Genomic DNA, 18,663 nt, shown 5'->3' on the forward strand with positions numbered 1-18,663 from the left:
GTATTCAAGAAAGTTAACTCTTCCAGTCTTGTATGTAAAACATGAGTACAATAGTTGTCGTTCTTTAATACTCTTTAGTTTGGAGATTAATAGTTGGATAATAAATGGCGTGACCTTAAATGGTGTTTTTATTATTAGTTAGATTATCCAAGAATATCGGCTTAGAGCCGGAGTATATTACATAAATATTTGGCGACGAGGATTAATAAGACCTTCATTTTGATGTTTACGGGATGGCTGCTGTAAATTTATCGGACATTTCTGGTATTTTGCCATTTGAACTTGGTGATCGTTCAACGTTGGGTTTTCGTTGGACTCGTTGGTTGAGAAGTTTTGAACTTTACGCTGAAGGGAAAGGTGTAAAAGACGCCGCACAAAAGAAGGCTTTGTTATTGCATTCAGCAGGCCTAAGTGTTCAGGACATTTTCTTCACACAGGAAGTGCCAGATCCTGGTGAGGGAGAGGATGTATATAAGGTTGCGAAGAAAGTGTTGGATACGTACTTTAAACCGAAAGTGAATTCTGCATTTGAGAGGTCTGAATTCAGGGGAATTGCACAGCTACCAAATGAATCAGTTGACCAGTATATAACAAGATTGAGGCAGAAAGCTGTGAACTGTAATTTTCATAATATTGAAGAAAAATTCGTGATCAATTAATTAAAAAGTGTTATTCACAAAGATTGAGAAGAAAACTGTTAGAAAAAGATGATCCATCATTAGATGAATGTAGACAGATTGCTATTGCTTTAGAAGCATCCGAATCTCAAGCTATTGCGATGGAACAAACAACATCAACAAATCATGAACATGTGAATAAAGTGTTCACAAAATTCAGCAGAATGCATGTAAATTATGGGTGTAAAAATAAAGTATTATGTTTTGCATTTGGACATGAAGGACATATCAAATCAGATCCACATTGCCCCGCTAAAAGAAAAACCTGCCGGAAATGCAAAAAGGTTGGACATTTAGAAAGATATTGTAAATCAAAATGTATGGGTAAACCTAAATACTGGAAATCTAATAGTAAGAATAAAGTTCTTCAAGTGAATTGTGATGAAGAACAAAATGATTCCGAAGATTCGGATTATGTTAGTGAACAGTTAGTGAATTGTCATGCAAGAATGAAGATTAATGTAAATATTGGAGGCATTATGGTACCTGTGATTGTAGACTCTGGAGCTTCTGTAAACGTAATTGATCGGGAATTGTGGGAAAAATTGAAACAAAATAAAGTGAAATGTAAGTCAAGTTTAACAGACAAGAAAGTTTATGCATATGGACATAAGAAACCATTAACAGTTGCAGGATGTTTCATTACGGTTATTTCAGTGAATGACAAACGGGAAGAAGCTGAATTTCTGGTCATTGAAGAGAAAGGTAAAGCATTGCTTAGTAAAGGTACATCTGTGAAATTAGGACTTTTAAAGATTTCTACAGATTGTAACATAAACACTTTAAATGTAGAAAGTGGACAAAAACTAAACTGAGGGAGAAATTTCCAAATTGCTTTAATGGAGTAGGAAAATTGAAAGATTTTCAATTACATATTCCCGTGAATGAGAATGTTGATCCTGTTATTCAACCGTTAAGGAGAATTCCATATGGTTTACGTGAAAAACTGGACAAAGAACTTGATAATTTAGAAAAATTAGATATAATAGAAAAAGTAGATTCGCCAAGTAATTGGGTTAGTCCAATTGTTGTAGTACCTAAGAAAGAAGGAGTCAGACTATGTGTAGATATGAGGCGTGCAATTGAAGCTGTAATTCGGGAAAGATACCCTATACCAACAACAGAAGAGGTTTGCAAGATTTGAATGGTTCAGCTGTATTTTCAAAGCTAGACATTAAGATGGCGTATCACCAAATTGAACTGGATACACAATCAAGGGAGATAACTAGTCTATAAACTACATTCATGACTCATAGAGGAATGTATAGATATAAAAGACTTTTGTTTGGAATAAGTTGTGCACCAGAAATATACAACAAGGTACTTTCACAAGTGTTAAGTTGATTGTTAGGCGTTAACAATGTCTTTGACGATATGATTGTACATGGAAAAGATACTGCGGAACATGATGCTAGACTACATGCATTATTACAGAGATAACAAGATAAGGGATTGACTTTAAATTTAGACAAGTGTCAGTTTAACATGTCTCACATTGATTTCATGGGTATTGTTTTGTCAAAATATGGAGTAGGACTATCTGAAGAGAAAGTGAAAGCGGTACATGGACTGCCAATTTCAATACAAACAGATAATGCTCAGAATTTCAACAGTAAAGAGCTAAATGAATATCTAGAAACACATAATATAGAACATAGAAACACAACACCGTTATGGCCTTAAGCAAATGGGGAAGTCGAAATTCAGAATAAATCAATAATGAAACGTATAAGAATATCACATGCAGATAATCGAGATTGGCAAGAGGATCTACAGACTTACTTGATGATGTATAGATCAACTCCACATAGTACAACTGGTGTCTCGCCAGCCTACATGTTGTTTCGGAGAAACATAAGAACAAAAATTCCAGATATTTCAGATTTTTTGTATATGAATTATGATCAAGAAGTAAGGGATCGAGACAGCGAAATGAAAGGAAAAGGGAAAATATATGCGGACAGACAAAGACAAGCTAAGGAGAGTGATATCAAAGAAGGAGATAGTGTATTAGTGAAACAAAGGAAACAAAATAAGTTATCTACAGTATTCAATCCAAAGCCAATGTTAGTGACCAAAAGGCAAGGGAATAGTGTCATGATAGAATCCAAGGATGGAGCTATATATTCAAGAAATGTATCACATGTGAAAAAAATTCAATGAAAGTTGTAGTGCTAATATAGATGAAAATGTGTCGCAAAATGAATATGTTCAATCAGAAAAAAGAAATGTGCTTGAAAATTCTGTTCAGAGAAATGTTGATTTGAGAAATGAAAAGTTTATTAATGAGAGTGTAGAAAATTTAGTTGAAAATGAGAAAGAGAATGGAGAAGATTCAATTCACAGTAATCCAAATGTGTCTATAGAAAGGGAAGCAATTCCGATAAAAACTAAAAGTGTAACACCTACAAAGATGATGACAAGACCATCAAGAGTAAAAACATTGCCTAAGAGATATGAAGACTTTGTAATGGATAAGAAATAACTGAAAGTTCATATACATAAAGTTAAACTTTGGGTTTTTTTAACAATGAGGTACATTGTATTATTAACTGTATTTGTAAAAATATTTACATTACAATGTGTTTTTATTTTGTTTAAAATGTTCATAAGTTAAAGAATTTTGTGTTATGTTATAAATGAATAAGGTTTTGCATTTTAACTCTGACAAACTTTTGTAATTAATAAACAGATTTATATGTGTTATGCTTGAAAAACAATTAAGGGTTTCATATTTAATAAGGGGAGGAATGTAGTGTATTAAGTATTCAAGAAAGTTAACTCTTCCAGTCTTGTATGTAAAACTTGAGTACAATAGTTGTCGTTCTTTAATACTCTTAATACTCTTTAGTTTGGAGATTAATAGTTTGATAATAAATGGCGTGACCTTAAATGGTGTTTTTATTATTAGTTAGATTATCCAAGAATATCGGCTTAGAGCCGGAGTATATTACAAATTGCACGTTATAAAATGAGCTATGTTTTATGACTGCCGGACGATATTTTGACACTATTCATAATTCTATTTTTCAAAATAAAGTAAATATTCCAGGAAAAGCTAATAAGCACCTGCGCGGAACTGTTATGAACATAACATGATCGCAAAAGGTTTTTACGGTGGCTATATTTACCTGAAATCGGTCCCGGATTTTGCTCAATACCAGCCAAGAGCAACAAAATACCTATGAATACGACAGCCCCAATAGTCTTTATTCCTCGGGTACAGTTGACTGTATATTGGACAATTATTACATCTGTACCAAAGTTTCGACTGAAGCAACCAATTCTTCCACGATAAGTTTGTATATCGACACCCATTATAATATTCTGAAAAAAGGACACATCATGAGTTTTACAAATATATGTTTTTATGAATAAAACACTATTGATGTATGTTCCGTAAGAAAGTGAAATGTAATATACAATTATTGACTAGTGAGCCATTGAATATGATGTGATATTCACCGGCAGATGACAAAAGATCCTGTATGTTGTAATTGAGGTTGTATACCACACTTAAATGAAATAATATATACGTATATAATTATACTTATAAAACAATTTTTTCGAATAATATGTTACATATTACATGTAATCATTAAAATATATATGCATTAATTTCTGATTGAAAAAATTGACTTATTCTTTATAGAATTTTTTTTTTTACCTTTCTTTATTTACATGAATGTAAAATTCGGTAATATCTTTATAGATAATGGTTTTGGAACTTACAAAATTGATAAATCTTAATTTGAGCATCATGTTATGATATAAAACCATAAAATAATTGTGTAACATTTTCAAGAACGCCATGCGCCTTTTTAGCGCAGATGTATATTAATATATCCTTCAATGTAAGGGAAGAACATATTATCAAACAATAGTTGCGAAAGTTTAACTTACATTCGTAAACCAAAAATTGGAAAATAATAATGTTTAATGAACATAATACATACTTAAAGTGTGCTGAAAACAAACAATCTACTTAATTGTCAAGCATGTTATCAATATACAATTCAGTGAACTTCAGACTTTGAAATTATCTATCTAACGAGTAAAATGGTAGTTTACCAATGGTGTAACACGTAAATGCCGTAAACGTAAAAAGTTCTAATGTATGTTTATTAGACTGGAAAAGACCATTTGTATCATATGTATAGCTGTAGGAAATTACAAATATTTGTATATTATCAATAATGCACTAGTTTTATTTTTCAAGTGGCAAAAAGATAATGAACCACTATCTCGTGGTATTTTTATAAACACCATGATCACCTGTTCATTCTCACATTCAAGCAGTTTATGTTGAAATTTCGTTTTTGCTCATTTTAACAAAGAACAAACTATTTAAGACTATGTGTTATCAATTACATAGTGATATTTTTAGGTACACTTACAATCAACTATGTGGTAAAGAGAAGATGTCGATGACTTTTTCCAATTTTTAGCGCTAGAGTTTTTAAAGTTTACTTATTGTGACGGCTAGCGATAGAAATATCATATTCGTATGCTCGTTCATTGATTACTTTTTTGGGGGCTTCATATTGTGACAACAGGGAACATGTTTTTTATGTTTGACTATGATACAAAAAAGAAAGAACAACCAACATTCGGCAATCTGATATATACTCTGGGGGCTGGGGGTGGGTCTTACGTCCCCTTGTACAAATAAGAAAGCCTCGTGTTTCACACATATATTATGATTAATCTTTCTATTTTATTTTACAAGATATATGACCACTTTCTTCTTAAGGGTCACGTATACCTTTAAGAAATACCGTTTTTATAACGGCTGCCATAAAAAAAACATCAAATTATGTAATATTTGCAGCTGTATACGTGCCAAGTTGAATCAGTATTGCTCTCATTAAAACGTATAATGACCTTTTTGTTATACACTTCTATACGGTTTTGATATTTTGATACAACTGTGTTACTTCAATTAAAATTACTTTATAGGGATTTTCGAACTATATAAATGACAGAGAGGACTTGTAAAAATTAAAACTGAGGCTATATGGGATAGAATATATCGATTTTATGCAAATTATGTAGAGAAATATTTTCTCACATAAGATTTTTCGTCCATGGTTTTGGGGTGCCGATGTCCTGCCTTAGCAGCAAGGGCTTCATAAATACCTTTCCCCCATGTATTATAACCAGCCTCAATTGTGTTGGACAGTGTGCTGAACTAAGTTGAATATCCAATGGAATGAAATGTAAAATATCTTGTAAAACCATGCAATCATTTCAAAGTGGTTGTAGCATTATACATTTCAACGTTATTAAATAATAATTGTACAAGTATTGAGTGACAACTTGCACTACCAGCAGATGCACGTGGGCAACATTACGCGTCAAATTATTACAGTTGCCATAACACATGTTGTTGTGTGTATAAAACAATCGAACAACTGATATACCTCGGAAGCAATGGAATTAAACTACATTGACGAAGAATGTATCGATAGTCAAATTTAATTATCTTTATATAACTATTATAATGTAATAAAATATTTCGGGCGAACATTTTATGATGACTTCCCATTGCTCTGGCAATACTAAACAGTGAAATAACTGTAAAACATAGAGAAAATATATATTAATGATTTTCTAACTTAAACACCTAAACATAATTTGGTTGTAAAAGTTGTGTTTGATTTGTCAATGACCTGGTAATACATGCATAAAATATTTTAAACTTATTTTTAGCATATCCCAATACAGAACTAGTTAGGATGAATGATCGTATATCACGCCAAAAAAAAAACTAAACAAAATGTTTCACCTTTAAATTGTAAATACTCGTAAGTAGTTAAAGTTTGGCCATATTTAACAGATATGCGCCATCAACTGTCATACTGACATGTTTAATTTTCCTAAATCAAGAGATTTTTCTGAATGAAAAAAACCTAACGACACTATACCTTTATAGACCAAATATAAAGCTAGATTTAAAGTCAGTTTTAATCATAACAATTTGTCCAAAAGAACAAAAAAATGCACAATCCTGTTGTAAAGAATAGGAAAGTACTTAGTATCTGGCCAAATAAAATAGTAACTGAACAAAATGTCTAAAAGAAATAAAAAAATCTTGGTTTGGTTACTTCAAACCTTTAACTATTATTTCAGTCAATCTGCCAGACCATAAAATCGTAATTGTTTAACTACAAACAGTTTTCAAATACAAATTTTGCAGGCTTCATGATCTCTACAGACAATACCCGATACACGCAAATGTATTAAATTAAATAACTGTTTTAGAACAATAAAATATTAATAGTTGGTTGTTGCTGGGAGAGTTGCTCATGAAAAGTTATATTTATTGTAAAGTCGTTCTTCGGAAAGAATAAATTCGGTTGGTGTAAGGGAGGTAATTGTTTTTTTTTAAAATATATCTTAAATTGTCAAATAACCAGTAATGATGTGCTCTTATGTCATAGTTGAAAGAATAGAGTACATTATCTATAACAAAAGATAGCAGTTTTTAAACAAATATTTATCTTCCAGCTAACGTGACATTAACTGTCTGTCCGTCCGTCCATTGGTCCTAACGTCAAGACGGCCGGTCGTCCGGGACATGACTTTAAGTATACTCAAGGCATTGTCTATTAAAAACTAATCGAAAATTCTGATCTTTTTTCATGGTGGACATATCTTATAGACTTAAATGAAAAGTGTATTGCCTACGAGTCATTGCTCTCTTCTGCATGATATTGAAGTAAAAATCTGTTTAGTAAATCATATTCAGTACATAAGTATATTTAGTTGTCCAGACCATAGCTTTTAATACATATTAGACTGATTATCAACGACGTGCACCATTGCAGTCCTAGCGGCGTATCATCATAGCTATGATAGTTCTAGTTGTAATAAGGAACATTGATATATAACATATTTTTGACAAATTAAAAGCATGTGCTTCTAATTTAATTGAACGTTTTATTTTGATTGCTCAAAGAAATTTGCATTTGGTAGTAACTTCTCTATCCTATAAGTAAAGTAACTAAATATATCTGTACTAGAATTAAAAAAAAAACATTAAAAGAAAGACGCGGCTTTAATGATTTCATTCTTGAATAAAATTATTCTTCATTTTTATTTTAATCAAACCATGAATATGCAATGCCTAGTAAAATTGTGTTATTTATTAATTGATGGATTTAAAAAATAGAAAAGAATTTTGTCTTATATTTGTTTTAAATATCTCTCAAGTTCATAAACATAATAATGTGTAATGTACGCGATTCTAATATTCATCATACAGGGTAAACAAATTAAATGTGCAGCTTGATCGGGACTAGAACCCGCGACCCTCGGAATCCCTTCTGCGACTCTACTAACTGACACTTTACACATCATCTCCCCTAAATAGCGAACAGTTTTAAACCGTGACACAAAAACATCTTAGAAGATATAAATATGCTCATATACAGCTTATTTAGAATAATTATCGAGTGACATGTCCGTTATTATATCTAGTCAAGCAAAGTAGTGATATTGTTTAAAAATATTAAAAAATAAACAAAATAAAATATATTTTCATCAGTCGGCGTAGTTTCGTTTGTAAGGATGTTATTTGTAAATGTTCGTTGAAATGCATTAATCCGAGCTGTACTTTTTCGTAAAATTAACAATATAATGTTTTTTTGTATTTGCTATTTTTTTAAAAATTTCATGCTTTGTCTTTTTTTTCAATTACTTTATTTCTCATTTTTGTTAAAAAAACATTTTATTACTTAATATTTCATTTCATATTAAAATTCACAACACGCCTGTATAAAATGTTGAAGAAATGTCTTAGACATTTCATTGATTATTATTTTTATTACGATTCGTTGCCTTATCAAAAGTCAAAGTATTTTCAACCATATTCTATCACGATTTTGTACGGAATACATATATGTACATACAGTTCAGGAAATTTGAATAAGTTTGCACGTAATAATTAAGGACTGTACTATTACTACTAACTATATACACCAAGCACGAAAATTATTTATCATACCGGTATATTTTTAGATAATTTAATAGTTATAAGTCGAACACAATAACGTTTACATTAATCGGTCAAACAATTATGATATAATGGGTTGTGCAAGTTATTCAGTTATAACAGTTTGCACTTTAACTGCTATATAAAGATATAGACACGTAAATCCGAGTTGCGTAATGGTTAGAGAGTTCAGATTATGACATGTATGAAGAGTTCAAGTAAAGAAAATGCTTTTTTTTTCAAGTTCAAATCTTGATTTGTGCAATATTTTTATATCTGTACGGTTTTTATTTGCAGAAAACATTTTCATATTCTCTTTTATAAACCTGTGATTAATTTAATATTTTGTACAATTTAAAGTTAAACTTATAACGATTAAGCAAAATTGATTGTACATTGTATTTCATTTTAACAGTCATCAAACAGATAGAAAGTATTGTCAATTTAATTCTATTTAAAATTCTGAATTCAGTTTGTTATATCTTTTAACAATTCCAGCTCATTTGTATATTTATATATTCAAATTTCTTCCATTCCACATGTATCACTATAATTACGACTGTGTTGCCTCTAACTTTTCTTGTTTAAAGCGATTGTGTGTAACACTTAATGTTCTAAAAAAGTATTGTATGAAATAAATTCACGTGTTCTTAGAAAAATATATAAAAACAAAAAATAAAAGAAAGGAAAAAATGCCTTTTCCAAGGATCGAACCACGGTCTCTACACTGACGAAGTCAACATTCAACGACTACGCTATTTCGCCGAACGGTTAAGAAGTGAGTAATTGTTTAGGTAGTTAAAGATTTTGGCGAAAAATAGTATGCTTTTATATAAGAATTATCGACACTCCTTTTTGTCAATATTGATGTAAACTATAGGAACTCTGGAACAGGACCGCATATTGCGGCGCATAAATCCGAATCCGTACCGGCTTTACATATTGTTTGTCCGACCTTTGAATATCTTTTGATATTATGCGAGCGAGTGGTCTTTAATTATCTATTCTATCACTCCACGGAATTTTGTCACTATAAACAAAGAAGGAGAAAAACCGGTGTTCAAATGCCAATAAACACTGGTAAGGGACTACTTGTATATGCGGCTTTTATGTTTTCACCCTCGATTATAAAGTTTACAAAGCCTTTTAAAGCAACAATTAAAAGCAGTTCTTATAATGTTTTCTTTTCATACAATACCGAAATAATATTTCGCATACACTAACGCCACATATTTGATCCATATCAGTTAATAAATATTTTGACAAAACGGCGCCAATCCGTAAGCAGCGTAATGACGTCATCGTAAGTAAACAACTCATTCATAAACAAGCTGACGTTATTTCATACATACAAGAATGATAAATGGGGCACTGATGTAAACACAATACGACGTAAGTTTTTATTGTTGAAAACTTGATAAAATAACGTTTTTTCTTATCATTTATTTTGTTTAATTAATAACTTCTATATCTTTGCAACAGTAGGGTGCGAAAATCGAACAGCGTTATACGAAAATCGGCACCGGAAAATATTTCCGCTTGGAAAAATAACATTAGTGATCTTCCTTATTTTATAGTGATGGAGTCGAAATAACATCGGCCTGAGAGTTGTATATCGGCTATATAACACCGGTTTTGTCGTTTTGATGCGAAAAAATTAACCACTCAGGCTTACGACCTTCGTGGTCAATTCCTGCGCCTCAAAAATCCAAACCGGTGTTAAATAGCCGATATACACCTCTTAGGCCGATGTTATTTCTTAAATGTCAATTTAATATAATCTGCTAATTTAAAAATCAGTCAAATTTACGGTATATGGAAAAAAGAAAAGGAGTGACATCCGCCATTTACCGTAACGTTTGGCGTAAGTTATCCCCCTTGATATGTTTGATGTTTGCTTTAATTTTTCTAGTAATGAATACCAGATGAGTGCCTAAAATATGTATCTATGTATCATGTTTTAATATTCCTTTTTTCAGTTAGGCAAAATCAGTTGGACCATATTAATAAAGTGTCTGTTTTCTCCATGTTAACAAATCAAAACACGAATGCGACCGTTAAAATGCCGCCTATACATGTCAACACGTTTAAACAATAAACCGTGAACGATACCTGATAGTTGACAAAAATAACGGGAACAAAATTCTGAAAAAAAAGTAATCAATTGTAGCCAAAGGGGAAACACTCATGCCGAAAACGTTGCGGCGAATGGCGGATGTCACTTCTTGTCTTTTTTATAATACCGTAAAATTTGACCAGTTTTAAAAGAGACAGATTGGGTTCAATTGATAACATATTTATGAGGCCATTTACTCGGATAATACTAAAAGATATTTAGATGTACCATAAAACGTTTTTAAAACCGTTACACGATCGAAAATATGTGCCGCAATCTGCGGTCCCGTTCTCGAGTTCCTTTGATGTAAACAGATAATGAAAGGAATAGCAAATTCGAGCTGTAGATAATATAGCATAGAAACTTATACATGACAATTGATTGTACGTCTGATATAACTTGAAAAAGACATGTTTTGGAAGTCAACTCTACTCGTAACGGTATGTTTCAATTCATGGAATCCCGACGATTTTAACAATTTCACCTTCTTGACATTTACCATTCATTGGCAAATCTGTTGTTATATGTTGAGATTTTTTAAGACCCGTTTTACCTTTAAAAACAATTGTTCCTAACTTAAGCGTACACATTAAATGAAACTTAACTGCAACATTATCAAAGACAAACTGGAAAATCATGAATAGTCACAATTGCCATGTAATTGCAAGTTGATATAGTAAGGTGATGCAACAAATCCTAGATAATGCCAAAAATGAAAATTAATGAAAACACAATTGTCCAAGACATGTGTTAATTGACTAAACAATCAGTAATTAACATAATATATGCTTTTAACTAAAAATAAGTAAGTCAAATTTTATTTTTGTTTTACAATAACATACAGAGACACAACCATAACGGTCATAGAAAATACGTTGATTTTCCTACTATGAAAGAGATCGGCAGTGTTATTTCCACTCAAACATATGCAGACTGGTAAAGTTCTTTATATCATGTTTTAATATCAGGTCAAGGTTATAATCCATGAACGGATATGGTCTACATTCATTTATCAAATAACGACATGTCGTTTATAAAAATGATTCATATCTCTATAAATACAATATAAAATTTTTACTTCTACATGGTATCTTTCCATTTTGCACAAGAGGTAAATCAAAATCATTAAAACATTTTCTGCATTTACAATCTTCAATATTATTCCTTATGATTTATAATTCATTTATAATTTTGAATTTCTTTATATAGATGGACAAGGCTTATATGCATGAATAAGAATGTGATCAACATACATGAATTAGGAACATTCAGATTTTAACATGCCATCAAGATACTTATACTTCAGCGGGTAATTCCTTCCATATGTAAGTTTGTAACCTAAATTTTTTTTTCAAGCATTTTATCGTCAGACAAAAAGTGGTAATAATAATAATAATAATAATAATAATAATAATAATAATAATAATAATAATAAAATGAAATAAAAAACATGATTGCAAAAACTGTAATGTACAATTCCTATAGTGTATCTATTGCAAGCTTGATATATATATTTTTTCTAATGTACAGACGCTCTTATGACATTGAGCAATATTAGGCTTCTCTACCACTATCATCACTCGTCTAAAATTCAACATTGAAGGTTAAGACTGAATAAAACAAACGTTTTCTTAAAAAGTAAATAATCCGGAATAGTATGAGCAAAAAGAGTAAATGCAAAAAGTGATAAGAACGATTTAAAAAGAATCACATACCTTAAATTATTTGTACCTAGCTACGTGTGTTTTTATCTGGATATTCAAATAATCCAAAATTGACTTGCATCACAAGTTACAAGTATTGTGTATATACAGGTCTTGATTATTGTCGCATTGTTTCTGGTGTACAAATTCAACAACGATTTAGCTAGACTGTATTCATTACGTGAATCCTAAATAATAACCAATCGGATGTCTTCAGGTCGTTTAGCTTAATGACATATCTGCAATCTTTATCTTAACTATTTCCTTTCTAAAAATTGGGCCATTGTGAGGTCTTTAGGGTTCTTTATTTTATCTCACTTTGTGTTTCCCGTGTCGAGGCCTTAAAAAGTCGCCTCGTTCATTCAGTTAGGGACCTTGAAAATCCTTCAGTATTTTAATATCATTCTTGTGTTTATGATACTTTTAATTCTTTCTGGTTCCTTTTTCCTAGCTGAGTGGTCCAGTATAGATCAAATGAATACTATTGAACCACCGTTTGGATACGTAGGATACGTTGCCTGTTTTTTTACATTTAGTCTTTTGACAGCTTATCTGCAATTTGCAGGCTTCATAACATCTGATCCTCTTTCAAAATTCCATTTCATTTAGTTTCGCCTTGTTTTCTCATTTAATGCCACGCATGTTATTATTTTTTGGACCATACGCCGCTGTTCATGGAATGGCACTGACGTGTGACAATAAATGTTTTAAGATGACCGCCGTATGAACACATAAAATCATGTTTTTAAATTCATAATTTAATCTTTCACTTACTATTCATTTAAAATTGTTTCAAGCGGTGTAAACGGGCGCAAACGGAGTCTTGCACTTTCCAGTACCGTCCATGAACAAGTTCAATTAAACCGAGCCTGCCACATTTACATGTTTGCCTTTTTTGACGTTTTTGTTTGATTAAATTAATGTCATTATGTAACTAAAAACTTGAACAGAAACTATTAATCCTAACCATTACATATTTACATAAGAAATAATAATAATGTCAAAAATGTTAATATGTTTGCCTTGTTGTTATTATGTCAAGGTATTTATCATTTAAACAACTATAAATTTGTTTGAAAGTTAGTAAATCAAATTGTATGTACATTTTGTACAAGTATTTGAAAAGGAAACATAACTATTTCAAGATATATAATTGAAAACATAACGAAAACTACATATGGAAACGTTATTATGAATGATTGCATATATTCTTTGTCGTAACATAGAAACAAAGTTGTCGTATGATTATGTTGACAAGAGCATTGAGATACGAATTTGTAAATATGCTGTAAAACGTCTGGTTTCGACATACTTAATTCGCAAAATATTTTTTGACAAAAGCGTCTGTTTGACCGTGTTTTAAAATTGGTCTTTAGAACATGTGAGTTGTTTCAGATAACAAAACTACGGAGAAAGAATCAGGTCATGGCGTTCAATTGCACAGATAAGCTGATATCGCATCCGGTGCATTAAGCAGTATATTTGAAGGACAAAACTTGCAACGATTGATCAAAATAGCTTTAAAATAGTAAATTATACGCTTCATTTGGTGACTGAATGGGAGAGAAATAAACATATTTAAATGGTTAAAAGTATCTTTATCTTATAGCTACGTATTTGCATTTATTTAGGCGTGCAGAGAAATCAGCAAGTCAGTGACGGACAGACTGTATAAAAAACACCTCTCATTCACTAGCAAATCTTGCAAATGCTATTTCCTAAATAAAAAAATACATTTCCGAAAAATGCGTTCTACACTTTTATTCCAGTGAAGTGTGAAACATAAATAAATAAATAGATAGATAGATAGATAGATAGATAGATAGACAGATAGATAGATAGATAGATAAATAAATAAATAAATAAATAAATAAATAAATAATTAAAAAGATAAATAAATAAGAGCTTAAAAACAATGCATTTTATTTCTTTTATTCTCATTTGGAAAAGGAACAAGAATAACGAGTAGAGTTACCAAATAATAGCATTTGCATTGTATACCTAAACGAATGCAGTTATTTGTTCAATTAGAAATTTCAGTACATGTTACTTACTAACCCTAATTAAAATGTGTAATCTGGTTGTAATAAATGTGGAAAAGTGATGCTTTGTATTGGTTATTATATGTGTATAGCATAATTGATTGGTAAACATATGTCTTTATAAATATCTAACTTGCAGCTATTGGTTAATCAAAATAATTCCGCAGGGCGTACAGAAGATAATGTAATCATGTGTATTACCTTCATTACAGCTTATGGTAATAAAACTGTCACCATATATTTTGTAGAATATATAAGAGAAATATCTGAACTGTTAGATTTTTTTTTTAAATGAGAATTTCACAAATGGATATCAATGTAACAATGTTGAATTCTAAAAGTTAAAAAAAAACTGTAAGTTGCCATTTTCGCAACTTCGTATAGACTTTATTTATGTATTTTTCCCATTTTTTCAGTCATTTCTGAATAAACATGCCAGAGTTGTTAGTTTTCTTCATCATGCATCATTAGAAAACATATATGTTTAAACATTTTTCTTTTACTTATTTTTTTTCGTGAAACTCTTGAACATAGATGATAAATACAAAATCGTGCTTTAATACATAATACAGATATGAGCTTTTCTCTAAGTATACCGAACAGGAGAGTATCCAACTAAGCTTGTAATTGGGTGTGTCGGATGTGTAGCAAAGTCTTTTAAAATGCTATACATTTTTTAGAAATACTTTTAAAGATCGTAAAATCAAAAAGCTAATGTTTCTGAAATATGGTGGTTGATTTGTGCCATTCGTGTTTTCGCCAAGCAACACCGCCAAGCGAAAAGTCGAGAATTAACAAGTTAAAATGGCGAGGGCGCGGAATGAAAAAACAGCGAGATTTTAGAAATAAATTGGCATGGGTGCGGACCCCCCACTGTCTTAACCTGTTAATTCTCGACTTATTGCTTGTCTGGATCGCGGTGCGAAAGACACGCTCATTAGCGGGGGCGCAGGGTGTGAAGTTTTATCTATTTATCTACGTCCCGCGCCCCCGCTAATAAGCTTGTTTTCGCGCCGTGCCCCCGCCGTTTTCACTTGTTAATTTTCGTTTTTTCGCTTGGCGGAGTCACCGCCGAAAACACACTATTTTTCGAGGGCTTGGGACGAAGTTTTATCTATTAAACGTCGTCCCGCACCCCGCTAATTTGTTTGTTGTCGCTCCGCGCCCCGTCAATTTATTTCTTAAATCTCGACCCGCGCCCCCCGCAGGACGAATTTCTATTTATTAAATTTTGCCCCGCACTCCCGTTAATTTGCATGTTTTTGCTCCGCGCCCCGTCATTTTTAGCTGTATATTCTCGACTTTTCGCTTGGCTGAGTCGCGGGGAGGAAACACGGATCACACAAATCAGTCACGATACTGAACTGCAATTATATTTCTTTCCAATATTTTTTTTTCTATGATTTTATTATTATATTAGATAAGAGTGAGTACAAAAAGTGGCATTCAATAAATAATCAAAATGTATTTTGTTCTCTCCTCGGGTGAGGCGAATTTTGACAATTAATTACGGTCAAGTCTAATGGGCATTTGTCTCAGGATTTACGTTAGTTTATAAGTCGGTCACTTGCGAGGACATTAGAAGAAATTTTGTTATCAAGGAAAGTAAATTGGGTGGACTAACCGCCTACATAGAACCAGTTTGTAAAAATTCTTATCACATGGAAGTGATAACAATACTATCTGCACATTTCACTAAGTAACTTAACTTGTAAGAGGAGCGTATTTTATCATGTACAGAGTATATACAAAGTCATGTAGATATACAATAATTATTAACATATATTCATTGTTACGCACTCATCTTTAAGCTACAGCATAAAATGTTCAGAATCTCTTTTCATATAGCAATATAGAATGTTAAAGTATGCTAAAAAAGTAAAAGTCAGTGACGATCTTCCACATCACTGTAACCGTTGTCAGCATTTGGTAACAGTAATCCAATTTTTGTATCGGATGTCTATGCAGTCTTCATCGAGATATCCTTTCAATCTTGGGTTTTCTATATCACCCATGGATCTGATATGAAGCTGAGATAGAATTTTGACCCGAGAATGCTGCCTTTGAAGCCAAACTCAATATATATTAATTGTCATTAAAGGATTTGTTTTAATGCTAAACATCGTCTGGTGGTAAGATTTTGTAAACATTTTTGATTTCGCTTAGCGCATTTTCCTCAAATGCAATGCATGTTTTGGAGACACAAGAACCAACAACGAAATGAATACCTCGACGACGATTGCATCAAAATCTATTCAGAACAAAAAATGGGTAAATATAGAGGAAAGTTAAGAAGGGTAGAATCATATTTCGATTTTTCTTAAACAAAACCTTTTCTGGCACATTTGTCCAGCCAAAAATGGTCAAATTATCATAATTAAAGGAATTTCACCTTGATAATCAAGAGCAAAATAACTATTCAGCACCCATTTACTATATATAATACATGTATATACATGGTGTATAACTCGCCGAAGCGTTTTATCATTATATTATATATCGTAAACTAATGCTTGCAAGTATTTTTGTAATTGGTGATCAAGGGGATTTTTTGATAATTTACCAATTATTGGCAAGACAAATGTGACGAACACCTGTATTTAAAAAAGGGATTTCCTTGACAAATGTTTACAATTATCACATAAAAGCATATACCATCGGCAGTCAAGGATACGTATTCTTTCTCATTAAAGCATTTAAGACACAATAGATACATTTTGGATACAAAAAATATCTATTATATACGATGTCCTGTAAGGGCCATCGCCGCACACTTATATATCTAAACAGCAATAATGTGATAACTACGATCATTAAAAGTCAAAAGCGCGATACTATGATGATAGAATTGTGGAACAACGATGGTGTAAACACGAAACTACAATGGTGAAAACGCGAAACAACGAAGGTACGATGCTGAAAACTCGATATAATATCGTTTTTCGCCATCGTGTTTTCGGTATTTCTACTTTTCATTATCGTTGTTGCAATTTTCTTCGTCGTTGTTGCGTGTTTTCACCATCGTAATATCGTGTTTTCATCATTGTAGTATCGTGTTTTCGTCACGGTTGTCTCGTGAACTAGTGCAAAATATTTTTATGAATAGTTCCAATAAAGAAATTATAGTTATACTGGCTATGATTTGTGTTTTAAAGGTTAGAGGCGAGACTACGATAATGTAAAAACGAAACTCCGATGGTGAAAACACAAAACAACGATGGTGAAAACACGACACTACCAATGTTAAAACACGAAACAATGATGGCGAAAACACGAAACAATGATAGTGAAAACACGAAACAACAATGATGAAAACACAAAATAAAGGTGTTGAAAACTCGAAACAACGATAATGAAAAGAAAAAAATCACGACGCAACGAAACGACGATAATGAAACGTCGAAACAACAGTGAAGAAAGCACGATACTAATCGAGTTTTCATTCATTGTTTCGCATTTTTTACCGTCGTAGTTTCGTGTTTTCAGCATCGTTGTTTCGCGTTTCACCATCGCTGTTTCGTGTTTTCACCATTGTTGTTTCGTATTTTCGTATTTTCGGCTTCTTGTTATCGTTGTATCGTGTCATCGTTGTAACATTGTAAGAATATGCGGCGATGAACCTATCGGGACATCGTAATAATCAGCAAGATAAAATGCAGAACAGTTGTATTTTTTTTTTGTCAAAGTGTTCCCTCGGAAAACATTCAAACAGGAATATAGTTTCCACATGAAATGGAATTTTAAGATGAATAATTATGAGATCATAAAGTATTTGTATCACATAAAGGCTTAAACCAGGAAACATATCCAAAGATGTATGTGGTGGTATAGAATTTAATTAATCACAAGACATCTTGTAAATGATGAAAATGTAATGTATTTAACACTGTAACAGTTCGATATTCTGGTCACACATTACCTCATGTTAATTTTAAAATTTTATTAAAACGATTGCTAGATCAATTGCATTGAATATTGTAGATAGTTAATACAATTCGCACCAATTTTAAGGAAATGAAAGGGAATGTATCTTGAAATATTGCGAATTTTAAACGATTACATATAGAAAGTATTTGTTTTGTATGTAAGTTTGAAATACATTTCACAGAATGAATGACAAATAGAATAT

General features: G+C 31.6%; 1 protein-coding gene across 1 annotated transcript in view; it reads right to left on the reverse strand.

The window, feature by feature from the left end:
* The window catches only part of LOC132726350 (interferon-induced very large GTPase 1-like), a 30,150-nt gene extending 17,473 nt beyond the window's left edge, over nucleotides 1-12,677 (reverse strand). Inside the window, exons 1-2 of the mRNA XM_060711661.1 lie at nucleotides 12,505-12,677; nucleotides 3,809-4,004 (exon numbers count right to left, since the gene is read on the reverse strand). Coding sequence (XP_060567644.1) covers nucleotides 3,809-3,995 — 187 coding nt within the window. The 5' untranslated portion in view covers nucleotides 3,996-4,004; nucleotides 12,505-12,677. The remainder of the gene's footprint in view (nucleotides 1-3,808; nucleotides 4,005-12,504) is intronic.
* Between the last annotated feature and the right edge of the window lie 5,986 nt (nucleotides 12,678-18,663).

The sequence above is a fragment of the Ruditapes philippinarum genome, unplaced genomic scaffold, assembly GCF_026571515.1.
Source record: "Ruditapes philippinarum isolate M1 unplaced genomic scaffold, ASM2657151v2 ctg1499_1_1_1_1, whole genome shotgun sequence".
Lineage (NCBI taxonomy): Eukaryota > Metazoa > Mollusca > Bivalvia > Venerida > Veneridae > Ruditapes > Ruditapes philippinarum.